Genomic DNA, 18553 nt, shown 5'->3' with positions numbered 1-18553 from the left:
GCTGAGGGTGCAAATGAACCAACTGTGCTCCGTTTCCCCCACACACACACACACACACCCAACACTGTTTCCCCCGTCTTTCCCCAAACTCGCATTGCATGGAAAAGATAAAGTGTTCCTGATTCACCTCTTTCATACGAGAAAGTTTGATGGTTGCAACCTGACCACAGGCCTGTGTAAATCTCCCGATGTTTGGCCTCCTGTTTAGAAGGATGGACGTTTGCCAGAACCCAAGTTTACAAAAATTAAAGTGCAGTATAAAGTGAAGACCTGTAATTTTCTCATTTCCCATTTGGATCGGCTTCCACGTATGTTGTTTCCTCTGAAACCCATCGAATTTCCTTGCTCCTTTATTACAGGTGTGTGCGTGTGTGTGTTTGTGCACGCAGTAGCTGATGTGCATGGAGCCGGAGTCAGATGATCCAAAGAAGCCACTACCCAGGTCAAAAGCTGCCCTTTAAAAAGGTAAGTGCTGCTGAACGCATGAAGTTGGGTGTTCAGAGGTGAAAGGATTCTAGCAAGAATTTTTTTGGCATTGGATCCGCAGTTATTGCCCCAAGGCAGAATGAACACATAAAGTCCAAATAGAAACTTCCTTCTCTCCTCCTTCCCTCCCTCCCTCCCTCCTCTATTTCTCCCTCTCTTCCTCCCTCCCTCTCTTCCCCTCCTCCCTCTCTCCTTTCTTTCTCCCTCTCTCTTCCTCCCTCCCCCTCCCTTCCCTTCCTCCCTCCCCCTCCCTCCTTTCTTTCTCCCTCTCTCTTCCTACCTACCTCCCACTTCCTTCCCTCCTCCCTCCCTCCCCTATTTCTCCCTCTTTTCCTCCCTCCCTCTCTCCCCCTCCCTCCCCTCCTCCCTCTCTCCTTTCTTTCTTCCTGTCTTCGTCCCTTCCTCCCCCTCCCTCCCCTCCTCCCTCTCTTTCTTTCTCCCTCTCTCTTCCTCCCTCCCCCTCCCTCCCCTCCCTCCCCCTCCCTCCTTTCTTTCTTCCTCTCTGTTCCTCCCTCCCTCCCACTTCCTTCCCTCCTCCCTCCCTCCTCTATTTCTCCCTCTCTTCCTCCCTCCCTCTCTCCCCCTCCCTCCCCTCCTCCCTATCTCCTTTCTTTCTCCCTCTCTCTTCCTCCCTCCCCCTCCCTCCTTTCTTTCTTCCTCTCTGTTCCTCCCTCCCTCCCACTTCCTTCCCTCCTCCCTCCCTCCCTCCTCTATTTCTCCCTCTCTCCCTCCCTCCCTCTCTCCCCCTCCCTTCCCTCCTCCCTCTCTCCTTTCTTTCTCCCTCTCTCTTCCTCCCTCCCCCTCCCTTCCCTCCATCCCTCCCCCTCCCTCCTTTCTTTCTCCCTCTCTCTTCCTCCCTCCCTCCCCTCCCTCCCCTCCCTCCCCTCCCTCCTTTCTTTCTCCTTCTCTCTTCTTCCCTCCCGCCCACTTCCTTCCCTCCTCCCTCCCTCTATTTCACCCTGTCTTTCTCCCTTCCTCCCCCTTCCTCCCCTCTTCTCTCTCTCCTTTCTTTCTCCCTCTCTCTTCCTCCCTCCCTCCCTCCCTTCTCCCTCTCTCTTCCTCCCTCCCTCCCTCCCTACCTCCCCCTTCCTTCCTCCCTCCCTCCCTCCCTCCCTTCTTTTTAACTTTTAAAAAATCTACCCTACAAATTTGGCTGCAATATTTCTTTTTTGGCTCATGTGCCTCCTGGAACGATCACGAGCGGAATTTTGGAGGGCCCTTGCATCTGTATCATAGATTCGTGTTGAAAACAAGAAAAGCACAATCCAGAATCCAGTATTATTATGCACACACACACACACACAAAACCTTCCTGCCAACCTGATTTGAACTTCTAACGTTTCATGTCTTTGTGTGCATTGGCATGCGTGCAGAAAGCTGCCAGGCTGCAAAGCAATGCAAGAGTCTTCAACATGTTTTTTTATTTAGAAGAAAGTTTGGAGTTTCACACGCCCAGTCCTTTTCTGCAACATTTCTCCTCTCCCTACCCATCGCGAATATAACAAATGCCATTAGAGAACCAGCATCATTACTGGAAAGGCATGCCATAAATCCTACAGTAATAATTATAGTTAGTAAACTTACTCGAAGTCTTGTCATAAGTCTACTATCCTTAGCCTGGGAATTATGGCAGTTCACACACATCTCGTTTTAATCATTCTCAGCAGAAAGACTTCTCTAATTGATCAACAGGACTGCCTGTCATTTTTAAACAGGCCAAGGGCAGAAGGGAAAAAATATATACAAGTTGGTCTGAAGCACACTGGATTGGATTCCCCTTTAAACATCTGCCCTTTCCATGGAAAAGCTCCGCGTGCTTGCCATGGCTTCTACCAAGGGATTATCGCAAAGGACCATTCAGCCTAGCTAGGTTCATACAAACAGCCAAGCAAAAGAACAAGGAAAAGGCATAGTGGGTGTCCCACGAGTGCTTTTTTCAAGAGCAACTGGACTTCCTTTGTTTTTTTCCTTGAAGACATTTCTCTTCTCATCCAAGAAGCTTCTTCAGTTCTGACTGAACTGAAGTCAGAACTGAAGAAGCTTCTTGGATGAGAAGTGAAACCTTTTCAAGCAAAAAACAAAACAAAAAACCCAAGCAAAGTCCAGTTGCCTTTTGAAAAAAAAAACAAAAACCATGGGACAACCATGATCTGAATGACTGGGAATCTCCACAGGCACAGTCGATGGATTCATGCAATTTCTGAGCAATCATGTCATTTGCTAGGGTGTGGATTAATGGGTTAATTAATCCACTATAGTGGTTTCTCCACTGTGATTTATGTTTCAGTGTCTAAGGCAGGGGTGAAATCCAGCAGGTTCTGACAGGTTCTGGAGAACCAGTAGCAGAAATTTTGAGCAGTTCGGAGAACCGGCAAATACCATCTCTGGCTGGCCCCAGAGTGGGGTGGGAATGGAGATTTTGCAATATCCTTTTCCCAGAAGTGGGGTGGGAATGGAGATTTTGCAGTATCCTTCTCCTGCCATGCCCACCAAGCCACACCTACCAAGCCACACCACGCCCACCAAGCCACACCCACAGAACCGGTAGTAAAAAAAATTTGGATTTCCCCACTGGTCTAAGTTGAATCCAGTCTGTTATGGTTCATTCAATACAACACAATTAAACAAACAGCAGCTTGATGTGTTGTTGGCTGAATCCTACCTCTTACCCAGAATGGCGAGAAATTAATCTGGGTTCTTCTATCAGAGACTGTGGTCAAATGTTTTTGACAAGACCTTCCATTGGCGCAGGATTGAGGTCATCTCAAGACCTTTAGGGGAACCTCTTGGACACCACGTTTCTTCCTTTGATTGTCGATGTTTGGAGGGGTTCTGGGTTATATGCAAGAGTTCAGGATCCTGCATCCATCCCTGGTATCACAACTCAAAGATCCAGGCTGGGGTGGACGGTGAAACTAGAAAGATGCCAAGTTAGGGGGTCAGTCCAGGTCACTAGCGATTGTCTGACGATGCCAAATATGGTGCCAGCAGTGCCTCTTGAAAGAGATGCTTCTGGATGCCTATATTTATCCCAAGAGCAGGATTATACTAGCATTCGCCCAAAGTCTCTTTCCCACAGAGAAACCCGCAGCCCTTGCCCATAGGGGGGGCAGTTTTTAAACTGGTGGCTATTTACAGACGCCTCGCATCCTGGACATAAATTGTTTCAACTCCTACCCTCAAAACGAGCAATGTAGCACTGCACTCCAGAATAACTAGACACAAGGACAGTTTTTTCCCGAACGCCATCACTCTGCTAAACAAATAGTTCCCTCAACACTGTCAAACTAATTATTAAATCTGCACTACTATTAATCTTCTCATCGTTCCCATCACCCATCTCCTTTCACTTATGACTGTATGACTGTAACGTTGTTGCTTGTATCCTTATGATTTATATTGACTGTTTCCTAATATGATTTGATTGCTCATTTGTACCCTATGACTATCATTAAGTGTTGTACCTTATGATTCTTGACGAATGTATCTTTTCTTTTTATGTACACTGAGAGCGTATGCACCAAAGACAAATTCCTTGTGTGTCCAATCACACATGGCCAATAAAGAATTCTATTCTATTCTATTCTATTCTATTCTATTCTATTCTATTCTATTCTATTCTATTCTATTCTATTCTACTCTACTCTACTCTACTCTACTCTACTCTACTCTACTCTACTCTACTCTACTCTATTCTATTCTATAGATAGATGATAGATAGATAGATAGATAGATAGATAGATAGATAGATAGATAGATGATAGATAGATAGATAGATAGATAGATAGATAGATAGATATAGACACAAGAACAGTTTTTCCCCGAATGCCATCACTCTGCTAAACAAATAATTCCTTCAACACTGTCAAACTATTCACGAAGTCCACATTACTATTAGTATTAGTCTTCTCACCGTTCCTATCACCCATCTCCTCCCACTTATGACTGCATGACTGTAACTTTGTTGCTTGTATCCTTACGATTTATATTGATTGTTTTCTAATAGGATTTGATTGCTTATTTCTACCCTATGACTAAGTGTTGTACCTTATGATTCTTGATGAATGTGTCTTTTCTTTTATGTACACTGAGAGCATATGCACCAAAGACAAATTCCTTGTGTGTCCAATCACACTTGGCCAATAAAGAATTCTATTCTGTTCTGTTCTGTTCTATTTAGACCCTCAGCTAAAGGAGACCCAGGACAAATTTGCAACTCATTCCCCCCCCTCCCAGTTGAAGAGTAAAGCCAGGAAGCATCCTTGCATATTGGCTTTTTCTGCTTTCTCCCCCCTTGTCTCTGGGCATCCTTGACGTTCCCCTCACCCCCTCCAGCGGGAAAGGCCTTCGCTCTTGCCCTGCCCTCTTGTTGATGGGAAAACGTGTCCATCCCAGGCCAAAAACACCGCAGCAGCTTTCCTTACAAGGAATTTGGCTGGAGCTCAGCTGGCAAATACTGCCAGGGGAAGGGACTTCTCCCTCTCTCAGCCTCATTCATTCAAGGCAGATCCAGACGACCGGCAGCTGTCCAGAGCGAGCGGTTGCCTCTTGGTTGTCCGCTGCAGAGTCCTGGCTTCAGGCTTGCTTCTTTCCACCACCACCTCTCCACGTCGGTCCCCAGAGTTTTAGAGAGAGCTTTTCTGCCAGCTGGACACCGATTTAGCCCGGATGGATGAATGGATGGATGTCTAACCTGGGCTGAATTTCTCCAGCGTTCTTTGATGGGGCTCCTGTTGTAAACTGAAGGTGAGTTAGTTCATGGCAGTTAAAGCTGAGGAGGAAATATTTCCCTTTTGAAGGTAGCAGTGGGCATGTTACTCACATCCTGGACATAAATTGTTTCAACGTCTACCCTCAAAAAGACGCTATAGGGCACTGCACACCAGAACAACAAGACACAAGGACAGTTTTTTCCCCGAATGCCATCACTCTGCTTAACAATTAATTTCCACAACACTGTCAAATAATTTACTAAGCCTGTATTACTATTATTCTTCTCTTCCTTATCTTTTCCTTATCTTTCCTTTATCTTTTATCTTCCTATCTTTTTCCACTTAGTACTATAACCATGTCGCTTGTATCTTTCAATTTATATTGTTTTTACTTGTTTCCTAGTACGATTTGATACCTTGTTAGTAACCTTGACTATCACTAAGTGTTGTATCTTTTTATTCATGAGGAATGTATTTTATTCTTCGTATGTACACAGAGAGTATATACACCAAAGACAAATTCCTTGTGTGTCTAATCACACTTGAACAATAAAGAATTCTATTCTATTCTATTCTATTCTATTCTATTCTATTCTATTCTATTCTATTCTATTCTATTCTATTCTATTCTATTCTATTTCTCCTCCTCTTCCTGCTCTGATTCTATTCGATTCGATTCGATTCGATTCGATTCTACCCTACCCTACCCTACCCTACCCTACCCTACCCTACCCTACCCTACCCTACCCTACCCTACCCTACCCTATTCTATTCTATTCTATTCTATTCTATTCTATTCTATTCTATTCTATTCTATTCTATTCTATTCTATTCTATGTTTCCCCTGACTTTGAAATGTGGAAAGCCAACCCTGTTGCTTGGGGTTCTTCTGACTCATTCTGCTCACTCGAGCCATGGGCATCAGCTCCATCCTTGTAGCTGGTGCAGCATCCCAACCAAAGGAACCAAAAAGGGTGGGGTGGGGGATTCTTTTTGGCTCTGTCTTGAATGATACCTCACTCCCTCCCCCAGGGTTGACTAAGCTTACTCAATTAACATTGCCTCCTAGGTTTTGCACAACACGCTCAGCTACAAACTAACAATGAATCTGGATTCTTCTAATATACAAGAGCTGGGCTGAGGTCAACCCAGAAAATATAGGGGCATATCCTACAGTAGTAAATCTTTACAGGCTGCGTTTTTGCCCAGCAGGCTTGCCCGTGTTTACATTGGCTCAATAAATCCTGTTTTCCGGATGTGCATGACATCCCTAAACCATCAACAGACTAAGTTTGCACAAGATGCCAGCCTCAATGAGATTGGCTAGTTTGTGGTTCAACATGTTGTGAGAATTCAGCCAATCTTTATTTGATGGGAAGGAGTAAGACTCTACTTTCGACCCAAGAAGCAAAGAAAAATATGTTATAATATCGAGATAATATTAGGGATACAACTGGACTTTTTTTTTTTTTTTGTATCTATATCACGTTTCTGGTCTCAATATTACCTCCATTTAATTCCAATTTACAGGCCTGTGGGAAATCCATGCTGGGTTCACATTTTATTCTAAAGTCCTTATCTTACTTTGGGTACTGTGCAAACTCAGCTGTGATGGTTTGTGAATTTGTGTGAGCCTGACCAGCTTTTTAAAAGAGGAAAGGAGCCAAGGTCCCTGTCCTGAGACTTGCAGAAGATCCATCTCCAACATTTGAGAGGTTCACATGGATCAGTTTAATAAAGACAAGAAACAGTTCTAGGAATGTTCAACCCAGAGTCATTCTGGGTTTTGTCCATCTTTTCTTCATTGGGCCACTGACTGCAATAGACCCAAAATAGACATCCAATTAAATGTTCTTTTTCTGATCTAAATTTAGATTTTAATCTAAAAAGAAGCTTTGTTTCAAGTTTTTCTGATGGGGGGATCTGCTCCCAGTCTACCTTTGAATTTCTTGGGTGTGGTTCTTGTAGGTATTAAACGAGAGAATGAAACAGAGGTGGTTTAGTGGGAAAGATGCTTGACTGGGAGAGGGGAGACCCAGATGCTAGTTCCTTCTTAGTCATGAGTTGACTTTGGACCAGTCAATCCCTAAGCCTATGCAGTCCAGTGGAGAAGGTGCTGGACTAAGAATAGAACAGAATAACAGAGTTGGAGGCCTTCTAGTTCAACCCCCTGCTTAGGCAGGAAACCCTACACCACTTCAGACAAATGATTATCCAACAGCTTCTTAAAAACCTCCAGTGTTGGAGCTTTCACAACTTCTGAAAGCAAGTTGTTCCACTGGTTAATTGTTCCAACTGTCAGGAAATTTCTCCTTAGTTCTAAGTTGCTTCTCTCCTTGATTGGTTTCCACCCATTGCTTCTTGTCCTGCCTTCAGGTGCTTTGGAGAATAGCTTGACTCCCTCTTCTTTGGGGCAGCCCCTGAGATAGTGGAAGACTGCTATCATGTCACCCATAGTCCTTTTCATCAAAGTAGATACACCCAGTTCCTGCAACCGTTCTTCATATGTTTTAGCCTCCAGTCCCCTAATCATCTTTGTTGCTCTTCTCTGCACTCTTTCTAGAGTCTCCAGAACTTTTTTACATCATGGCGACCAAAACTGAATCCAGTATTCCAAGTGTTGGCCTTACCAAGTGGTATTAACCCTTCACGTGATCTTGAATCTATCCCTCTGTTTATGCAGCCTAGAACTGTGTTGGCTTTTTTGGCAGCTGCTGCACACTACTGGCTCATATCTAAATAGTTGTCCACGAGGACTCCAAGATCCCTCTCACAGTTACTACTATTGAGCAAGGTACCACCTATACTGTACCTGTGCATTTGGTTTTTCTTGCCTAAATGTAGAACCTTACTTTTTTCACCCTTGAATTTCACTTTGTTAGATAGAGCAGGTAGATTCAGCTTCTAGCTCCTCTTCACCTACAGAAGCTCCTCCTCAGAGGAGTTGAAACCAGATGTTCTTTTAACTCAGCTTACCTGGATGGATGTTGTTTGTGGAATGAAAACATGCTCTATTGTGCTTAGGTCGAAGTGCTAAATAAAAGTACGATGCTATGAAGTTGATAAATCTTTGGGGGCTGTGTTTGCAAAGATCCCCTTAAATCTTGGCTTCAGAGGTGGGTTTCAACAGGTTCTGACCAGTTCTGGAGAACCGGTAGCGGAAATTTTGAGTAGTTCGGAGAACCGATAAATACCATCTCTGACTGGCCCAGCCCCCATCTGTTCTCTGCCTCCCGAGTCCCAGTTGATCGGGAGGAAATGCAGTAACCTTCCCCTGGATTGGAGAGGGAATGGAGATTTTACAGTATTCTTCCCCTGCCACAGCCATCAAGCCACGCCCACCAAGCCACGCCCACAGAACCGGTAGTAAAAAAAATTGAAACCCACCACTGCTTGGCTTCCCCAACTACAGTCAAATTAACCCAACTGGTAAAAAGATAACACAACTCACCAAACTATCAGCTCACTCAGATCTGCATTACACACTAAGACGAGGGTGTCCAACCTTGCCAACTTTAAGATTTGTGGACTTCAACTCCCAGAATTCTGGGAGTTGAAGTCCACAGGTCTTAATAGCTGCCAAGGTTGGAGACCCCTGCACTAAGCCATAGTTAACCCTTTTAGACTAGCATGCTGTACAAACTAGCTTTTATTTAACGCTGCAGGACTCTTATCTTTGATCTTCAGTAGCACATTACTTGAGTTACACGAAGCCCAGCTGTCTCTTGCTACTTGGGGGGACCTTCCCCCTCTTCTCCTCTCTTCTGGCCTATCTTGCTTACAGTTCAAAAGCCATTCTGACTTTTCTCCTGTGAACAAAATTGTGTTTATCCTAACTCAGGGCTCTCTGAATCAAAAGCAGATGTGCTAAAAGGCTTAAAGCAGAAAAGATGCACATCAGTAGCTCAGCTCCAAACAGATCCCTCCACCCCATTCCAGACCTGGATTAACAGACCCTGGAAGTTAAGTTTGACCCCAGAGTTCAGCAATGCATAGAGCTCTATTTTGTGTTTTTATTTTAAATATGCCTACACTGTCTTTTAGGGGACACGGTGGCTCAGTGGCTAAGGCACTGAGCTTGTCGATCGAAAGGTTGGCAGTTCAGCGGTTCGAATCCCTAGTGCCGCGTAACGGGATGAGCTCTCGTTACGTGTCCCAGCTTCTGCCAACCTAGCAGTTCGAAAGCATGTAAAAAAAAATGCAAGTAGAAAAATAGGGACCACCTTTGGTGGGAAGGGAACAGTGTTCCGTGCACCTTTGGCGTTTAGTCAGGCCAGCCACATGACCATGGAGACGTCTTCGGACAGCGCTGGCTCTTCGGCTTTGAAACAGAGATGAACACCGCCCCCTAGAGTTGGGAACGACTAGCAGATATGTGCGAGGGGAACCTTTACCTTTACCTTACACTGTCTTTAAAAGAAGCAGCTCATGCCTTGTCCTACTTGTTTACAGCAATAGAATTCCATACAATCAAACCATAAAATTACAAAAGAGCAAACAATGATACAATTTACAAGTCCTAGTGATTAAAATAAGCAGCCTCACTGTTCTGAAATAAAAAATTGGATTGCTGCGGAATTCCACCGAGAGATGATGAAGCAAACCATGCATCTGGGCATGTCCTGATCACCTTCTACCTGATGAAAATGCTCTGATTCGCAAGAATGATGGATTCATTCTGTTCTCTTCTCTCCAGAGGCACTCCATCTTTGTCAACCAGATGGAGTTGATGGGGAGAAGCGCCATTTTTCTCAGAATAACAGAGTCAGGAGGGACCTTGGAGGTCTTCTAGTCCAACCTGCTGCAGGAAACCATATACCAATTCAGACAAATGCTGTCCGCTCTCTTCTTAAAAGCTTCCAGTGATGGAGCACCCACAACTTCTGAAGCCAAGCTGTTCCACAGCTTAATTGTTCTTACTGTCAGGAAATTTGTCCTTAGTTCTAGGTTGCTTCTTCCTCGATTAGTTTCCCTCCATTACTCCTTGTGTTGCTTTCTAGTACTTTGGGGAATGCAGGATGTGTGTGGACACCCGGGGAGGGCGAAAAACAGGCCTATCGGAAGTTCGGGAAGGCCTGAAATGAAAAACAGGCCTACCGGAAGTTTGGGAAGGCCTGAAACGAAAAACAGGCCTACCGGAAGTTCGGGAAGGCCTGAAACAGGCCCGTTTCCAGCCTCCAGAGGGGCTCTGGAGCCTGGGGAGGTCGTTTTTGCCCTCCCGGAGGCTCAAAGAAAGCCTCCAGAGCCTGGGGAGGGCAAAAATGCCCCCCCGTGGTGCAGACTAGGCCACGCCCACCATGGTCACGTCCACCCAGCAACTAGGCAGAAAACCCCTTGCTAAAAGTTTTGAAGCCCACCCCTGGTGGTTTCTTCAGCTTCAAGAGGACAAAGTGAAAGAAGCTTTGAGAGAGGCAGGTTTTCCAAAGCCAGACAACTGCTTCCTTTCAGCTGAGCTGGCAGCATGCCCCGTGTCATCCTGTCATTTGCAGAGTTTGGCTTACTGTATCGGGTGGTCTATAAACTAAGACTAATAGCTAGGTGTACTGCTTTATTTGAAGGCACAACTAGATAAATTTTCCTCAGTGTTGTGTAAATTACCTTTGTTTTAGGCTGCATTAACAGAAGGGTAGAATCAAGATCATGTGAAATGTTAATGCCACTTTATAACGCCTTTGTAAAGCCACACTTGGAATCCTGCATCCAGTTTTGGTTGCCACAATGTAAAAAAGATGTTGAGAATTTAGTCTAGAACAGTGTTTCTCAACCTTGGAAGCTTGAAGATGGGTGGACTTCAACTCCCAGAATCCCCCAGCCAGCTGGCTGGGGGATTCTGGGAGTTGAAGTCCACCCATCTTCAAGCTACCAAGGTTGAGAAACGCTGGTTTAGAAAGAGTGCAGAGAAGATCAACAAAGATGATTAGGGGACTGGAGCAGTAGTAGGATTCAAATAATTTAACAACCGCTTCTCTGCCGTAATGACCAGCTAGGCAGGTGTGGCTCAGTGGTCATGTGACTGTGTGGGCGTGGCCAACTCAACATCACTCACGTCGATGGGTGCTTCGCCTTAGCTGTTACAATGTAATAAGGGTTAACCGGAGAGGCAGTTTCTGTAAGCAGGGCAAAAAAAGATTAGGCTAGAAACAACACCAGAATGTTTCCTTCCTGCCTTCCTTACAGGATTAGCCCTGTAAAGTGGAAAAAAAAAAACAAAATAAGATTTCTTCCAACAACCGGTTCTCCGAACTGATTAGAAAGTTAACAACCGGTTCTCCCGAATAGGTGCGAACTGGCTGAATCCCACCACTGGACTGGAGGCTAAAACATATAAAGAACGGCTGCTGGAATAGGGTATGTCTAGTTTAATGAAAAGAAGGACTAGGGGAGACATGATAGCAGCATTCTAATATCTCAGGGGTTGCCCCAAAGAAGAGGGAGTCAAGCTATTCTCCAAAGCCCCTGAGGGCAGAACAAGAAGCAATGGGTGGAAACTAATCAAGGAGAGAAGCAACTTAGAACTAAGGAGAAATTTCCTGACAGTGAGAACAATTAATCAGTGGAACAACTTCCCTCCAGAAGTGGTGAATGCTCCAACACTGGAAATTTTTAAGAAGATGTTGGATAACCATTTGTCTGAAGTGGTGTAGGGTTTCCTGCCTAAGCAGGGGGTTGGACTAGAAGACCTCCAAGGTCCCTTCCAATGCTGTTATTCCATTCCATTCTAATTTATATTGCTAAGTCTTTCTATTGCTGTGTTTAGGTTTTTTTTAAAAAAACCCTATAATTTTGTCTTCAAGTCATTGGTTATGTTCAGGAATTCTGACTCATTTCTGGCTAGGGAGGGGCAAACTCTAACCCAAATTGCTGAGACTTTAGTTAACACTAAATTCCATCAATCATGTATTTCGTGGCTGAATTCCTCCATCATGTTAAGCCAATTTTGTTCAACTCTTAAGATGTTTTTTTTAGTAAGTGAATCCAGCAGTAAGCCCAACTTGCTCGCCAGGACTGTCTGGGGGCAGTGCCACTCCATCCAAAACCAGACATGGAAAAATTTCTGCCAAAATCAGAATTGTCTCTGAATTAGAAGTGCTAATGCGCTGTTTTAATCTGTGCAGTGGATACTGACAACAAAAGAAAAAAATATATCAGGATAACAAAGTTGGAAGGGGCCTTGGAGGTCTTCTAGTCCAACCCCCTGTTCAAGCACGAGGCCCTATACCATTCCAGACAAGTGGCTATCTAGTGGCTATCTGAAAGCCTCTGGTGATGGGGCACCCACAACTTTTGAAGACAAGTCTTTCCACTGATTAATTGTTCTCACTGTTCAGAAATTTCTCCTTAGTTCCAGGTTGCTTCTCTCCTTGATTAGTTTCCACCCATTGCTTCTTGTCCTACCCTCAGGTGCTTTGGAGAATAGCTTGACCCATCTTCTCTAAAACAGCCTCAAATATTGGAAGACTGCTATCATGTCTTATAATGCAATCCTAAATTGCATTAACAGAGGGATACAATCAAGATCAAGTGAGGTACTAATACCACTCTATAAAGCCCTAGTAAGACCACACCTAGAGTACTGCATCAAGTTTTGGGTACCACACTATAGAAAAATTGTTGAGACTCTAGAAAGAGTGCAGAAAAGAGCAACCAGGATGATTAGGGGACTGGAGGCTAAAACATACGAAGAACAGTTGCAGGAACTGGGCATGGCTAGTCTAGTGAAGAGAAGGAGCAGGGGAGACAGGATAGCAGTCTTCCAATACTTGAGGAGCTGCCACAGAGAGGAGGGGGTCAAGCTATTTTCCAAGGCATCCGAAGGCCAGACAAAGAACAATGGATGGAAACTGAACAAGGGGAGATTCAACCTGGAAATGAGGAGAAAATTTCCTGACAGTGAGAACAATCAACCCATGGAACAGAAGTTGTCTTCGGAAGTTGTGGGAGCTTCATCACGTGAGACTTTCAAGAAGAGATTGGACTGCCATTTGTCCCTTCCAACTTTGTTAATCTGTAATCTGTCATCCCTAGTCCTTCTCTTCGTTAAACTAGATATACCGAGTTCCTGCAACTATATATTTTATCCTCCAGTCCCCTAATGAGCTTTGTTCTTCTTCTCTGCACTCTTTCTATAGCCTCAACATCTCATTTGTATCATGGTGACCAAAACTGAACACAATACTCCTAGTCTCATCTGACTAAATATAAAGTGGTACTAACACTTCACATGAACTTGATACTATTTTCCTTCAATGCAGAATTATTCATTGTTGGGTTTTATTTGTAGAGTTGAAAGATGTCTTCCATGTTTGGCAAACCTCGAACTGTCCCCTGGGCGAATGAACGCCACCTCCCACACCTTCTGCAGGAGTGCAACGTGGCCATCCTGGGCTGCCAAGGATCTGGGAAATCAGGTTAGGAGACAACTCCATTCCTTCTGCGGCAGCATCGCAGTTCTCATGGGCTATTCTGAAGATGGTTCTTTGTAGCTGTGACTATCCTTATCCACTATTTTGCAATTTTCGACATTTGGAAGGAAATGCAATATGTCTTGAGAAAACCAGGTTGAGGGGGAGTCCAGAAGTCCAGGAGAAGACACTGCTTCATCATCTACTCTTAAGTAGACTTGGTATCTGCTTACCAATTATTTACTTAATCATGGTTTGCTCAATTAACTTGATTGTTTGGGCTGATAAAACACACTGGTAAATGTGTCTGTGGAGATTCTCAGTCATCCTGGTCGTAATTATCTGTAAGGTGCTTTTTCCAAAAGCACTTTTTCTTTTTCCAAAAGGAGGAGAGAGGAGGAGGAGGAGGAGGAGGAGGAGGAGAAGGAGGAGGAGGAGGAGAAAAAGAAGAAGAAGGAGAAGAAGGAGGAGGAGGAGGAGAAGAAGGAGGAGGAGGAGGAGGAGGAGGAGGAGGAGGAGGAGGAGGAGGAGGAGGAGAAGGAGAAGGAAAAGAAGAAGAAGAAGGGGAAGGGGAAAGGGGAAGGAGGAGGAGAAGGAGAAGGAGAAGAGAAAGAGGAAGGGGAAGGGGAAGGAGCAGGAAGAGGAGGAGGAGGAGGAGAAGGAGGAGAAGGAGAAGGAGGAGAAGAAGAAGAAGAAGAAGAAGAAGAAGAAGAAGAAGAAGAAGAAGAAGAAGAAGAAGAAGAAGAAGAAGAAGAAGAAGAAGAAGAAGAAGAAGAAGAAGGGGAAGGGGAAGGAGGAGCAGGAGCAGGAGAAGGAGAAGGAGAAGGAGAAGGAGAAGGAGAAGGAGAAGGAGTAGTTTTGCTTCTCAACCAAGAAGCTTCATCAGTTGCGATGGTTAGGGGATGAAAGGATAAGTACTCTTCTTCTTCCTCAAGGAAAAACATCCCAGTTGCTTTTTGAAAAAGCACCTTTGACACACTGGTTAAGGTTAAAAACCAACATCCTTAATTAAACCCAGAAGGAAACTGGCAACCAGTACAGCTTGCAGAGCAGAGGTGTAATTTCTGCAGTTCTAGGAATTAGAGAATAACAGCGTTGGAAGGGACCTTGGAGGTCTTCTAATCCAACTCCCCTGCTCATAACTGCCCATACAGTCACATTTTTGCACCACCTGAAGCTTCTGGATATTCTTTTAAGGGGCTTTGCCAAGAAAGAATCTCAAATTAGTTGAAGGAGAAACTGATTTAGCAAAAAGTCCTACAATTGGAGATGACCCTTGCAGAAGAAATATGATAACCTTCTCTCTTTCCTTGCAGCGCTAACGGTGAAGTTTCTTACCAAGAGGTTTATAAGCGAATACGACCCTAATCTGGGTAAGTCTGAATGTGTCTCCTTCATGCTTCCAATGTTGCCCTTTTGCAATCTCAACTCGGTCAGGATTCCCTGATGAGTTTTCCATGCCGACTAAACAGCTTTAGACCAGCTTAGCTTCTGATCCCAGATCAAGTCAACCAGAGCCCGCCACCTGTTTGGGAAAACCACTTGCAATCCAGGTTTAATCCAGATAACACACGCTTCAAAGGTTCGTGCATCCCCATGAACAGATACTGGAAGTTGGGATACCAAAGAGAGATTTTTCAGGTCGATTATCGGTCAGCTAGGATAATCCTGCTTTGGGTTGCAAGAAATGGCTCAGATCCCAGAGGCCACCAGCAACCACCCACCTACCTGACACAAAGCAAAACGCAGGGAGGGTGGAAGGAAAAGGGATCTCCCAGCAAGCAGACAAATGGATCCCCTTTTTTGGGTCTCTGGAAAATGTCAGCCCTCTTCAGGAGGGTTTTTTTTTTCTTTTTTTTTTAATTCCAAACATGCTGCAAGGGTATTTTAAGTTCTTCCAAGTTCTGCTTGCAAATATGCTTCATGGCTGTTTCAAAACAAGCTGCCAAATTTAGAGCACATACCAAGGAAAATCGAGATGGAAAACAATGATTGCCTAGGAGGGCAAGCAGAGGCTTCTGGACTTAAACAAAAAAAAAAAACCTTCCAGAAAGTTAATGAGCTGTGATGCAGATCCCTTGTCAACCCACAAATCCCCCTTGAAATGGCAAGGAGCCAAGACCTTAAAAGATTTTTTTTTTTTGCTGTCCTTCTCTTCAGCCTGGATTTGCTTCCTGGATTTCTCAATCAGAATAGAGCTGGAAGGGACCTTGAAGGTCTTCTAGTCCAGCTCCCTGCTCAAGCAGGAGACTCTATACCCGTGATGGCGAACCTATGGAGAGCCATATCTGTGGGCACGCAACAGTTGCCCTAGCTCAGCTGCAGCGTGCCGGCCAGCTGATTTTTGGGTCTTCCACGCCCACTGGAGGAGCCTCCAGAGAGCCTCCGGGGAGGGGGGAGGCCGTTTTCACCCTCCCCAGGCTCCAAGAAAGCCTCTGGAGCCTGGGGAGGGCGAAAAACAGGCCTACCGGGCCCACCCGTAACCTTTTTGCCATCACATGCCAAAAGCAGGAGGAGTGTGGGAGGTGGGCACCCGCGCATGCGCGAGTGGGTGGGGCGCAGGAGAGGCATTGAGTTATAGGTATGGACACGCGCATGTGCAACACCCCCCCCCCGTGAGACCCCCGCTTTTGGCACGTAATGGCAAACAGGTTAGCCCTCACTGCCCTATACCAAAGGTCTTCAAACTTGACAGCTTTAAGACTTGTGGGCTTCAACTCCCAGAATTACTGAGCTAAAATGACTGGAGGAGGAATTCTGGGAGTTGAAGTCCACAAGTCTTAAAGCTGTCAAGTTTGAAGACCCCTGCCCTATACCATTTCAGACAGCTAGCTGTCCAGTCTCTTCTTCCAGCCCAACCCCCTGCTGAAGCAGATTTCAGAAGAGGGGCTTTCCAGGCTCTTCTTCAAAACCTCCAGAGACGGAGCAACCACAACTTCTGAAGGCAACTTCTGTTCCTCTGGTTAATTGTCCTCACTGTTAGGAAGTTTCTCCTTACTTCCAGGTTGCTTCTCTTCCTGATTAGTTTCCATCCATTGTTTCTTGTCCTGCCTTCTGGTGCTTTGGAAAATAAGTTGACCCCCTCTTCTTCTTTGTGGCAGTCCCTTAAATACTGGAATACTGCTATCATGTCACCCTTGGTCCTTCTTTTCTCCAGATTAGCCAAACCCAAAATCTTGCAACCGTTCTTCATATGTTTTAGACTCCTTCGTTGTTCTTCTCTGCACATTTTTTTCCCAAAGTCTCAACATCTTTTTTTGTAATGTGGTGATCAAAGCTGGATGCAGTCTTCCAGCTGTGGTCTTACTCAGGGTTTTTAATGGATGGAAAACCAGAGATTTAAGTGGTAGCATTTTTAGTCTTAGCTAAACGGACACTGGAACCACAATGCTTTGCCTGGAATTCTAAAACTCTGGAAAAATGTTTGTATTGGGTTATACTTCATGGGTTTTATCACTTGCATCTCTCTCTGTTAAACATTCTGAAATGAAGGTTTGATTTAAAGGAGACACTAAGTATGAGATGTCAGAATTTGCTTTTTGGAGGCGGACTGGGTGTGTGAACCAGTGGTGAAATCCAATTTTTTTTATTACCAGTTCTGTGGGCATGGCTTGGTGGGTGTAGTGTGGCTTGGTGGGCATGGCTTGCTGGGTGTGGCAGGGGAAGGATACTGCAAAATCTACATTCCCTCCCCACTCCAGGGGAAGGATATTGCAAAATCAGGAGCCTGGTGGTGCAGTGGACTAAACTACTGTTAAAGTAGTATTTAGTTGCCAGCTGCCTGCAATTACTGCGAGTTCAAATCTCACCAGGCTCAAGGTTGACTCAGCCTTCCATCCTTCTGAGGTAGGTAAAATGAGGACCCGGATTGTGGGGGCAATAAGCTGACTTTGTATAAAATAGAACACCGCTTGGGGGTGGGGGCAAAAGCCCTACTAAGCAGGTATATACAAAAGTATGAAGGCTATTGCTTAACGCATTGTAAACCGCTCTGAGTCTCCGGAAAAGGGTGGCATATAAATCGAACCAATAAATAAATAAATAAATAATAAATAAAATCTCCATTCCCACCCCACTCTGGAGCCAGCCAGAGGTGGTATTTGCCAGTTCTCCACACTACTCAAAATTTCCGCTACCGGTTCTCCAAACTGCTCAAAATTTCCGCTACTGGTTCTCCAGAACCTGTCAGAACCTGCTGGATTTCATCCCTGGTGTGAACTGAGCCAAAGTGTTGTTTTAAAATCCAGTCCCGCTTAATGGGATCTCAGATTTATCGTCCAATTTTATTGGACCATTGTGAAATGGGAACTGGTGGGTTGAGTCACTCAGAAAGTTTAGAAAAGAATTAGTAGCACCACCCCCTAGAGTCGGGAACAACTAGCACATATGTGCGAGGGGAACCTTTACCTTTACCTTTTATAACTAACATTATTGGGACTATCTTTGCTTTCTTTTGCCACGGTTGTTTCCATTGTCCTTGTATTTTCTGATTTTCTCCAGTTCCTACCCCCAGCCTAAACAAAGAGAAAATGAGAGACTGGTTGGATTCGCATCACAGATTTCACTTCTTCCCTGAATTTATGTATTTTCTTCTTTAGCAAAATAAACCGAGCCAACCAGCCAAAGTGGATTTGTCCCAAAGGCTAAGCCACAAGCAACCCAACCATGGTTACAATTAATCAAGTTTAGCTGGTTGGGAAAAATTACCTCATTGTCTTTAATATGATCGAGGAGATCCATGATCCATGAAGAGAAGGTGACATAGATCATGGGAATTGTGGCCACCAACCTGATTTATTTTATTTTTTTTACTCCTCTCTGTGTGTATGTGGGTTGTGCAAACCCATCCCTTGAAAGAAAGAGAACTTTGATTGAGTAATCTTGGCAACTTGTCTTGGAACCTTGTTGTTCTTTTAGAACTCCGTGAGGTTCAGTGTCACTATTTTTTTTTCT

General features: G+C 44.7%; 1 protein-coding gene across 3 annotated transcripts in view; it reads left to right on the top strand.

Moving 5' to 3' along the window:
• The first annotated feature begins 364 nt into the window (after positions 1-364).
• The window catches only part of RASL12 (RAS like family 12), a 30057-nt gene continuing 11868 nt past the window's right edge, over positions 365-18553 (top strand). Inside the window, exons 1-3 of one of the 3 annotated variants that reach the window (XM_087878315.1) lie at positions 365-465; positions 13480-13606; positions 14917-14973. In XM_087878315.1, the coding sequence (XP_087734441.1) occupies positions 13489-13606; positions 14917-14973 (175 nt within the window). In that variant the 5' untranslated portion in view covers positions 365-465; positions 13480-13488. Of the gene's footprint in view, positions 466-4868; positions 5233-13479; positions 13607-13628; positions 13822-14916; positions 14974-18553 lie in introns of those variants that run through there. The other 2 variants (XM_034424750.3, XM_034424749.3) reach the window with 2 other exon arrangements.

The sequence above is a fragment of the Pantherophis guttatus genome, chromosome 13 (genome assembly GCF_059756535.1).
Source record: "Pantherophis guttatus breed Tessera chromosome 13, ASM5975653v1, whole genome shotgun sequence".
Taxonomy (NCBI): Eukaryota; Metazoa; Chordata; class Lepidosauria; order Squamata; family Colubridae; genus Pantherophis; species Pantherophis guttatus.
This window is presented reverse-complemented; position numbering and strand designations above follow the sequence as displayed.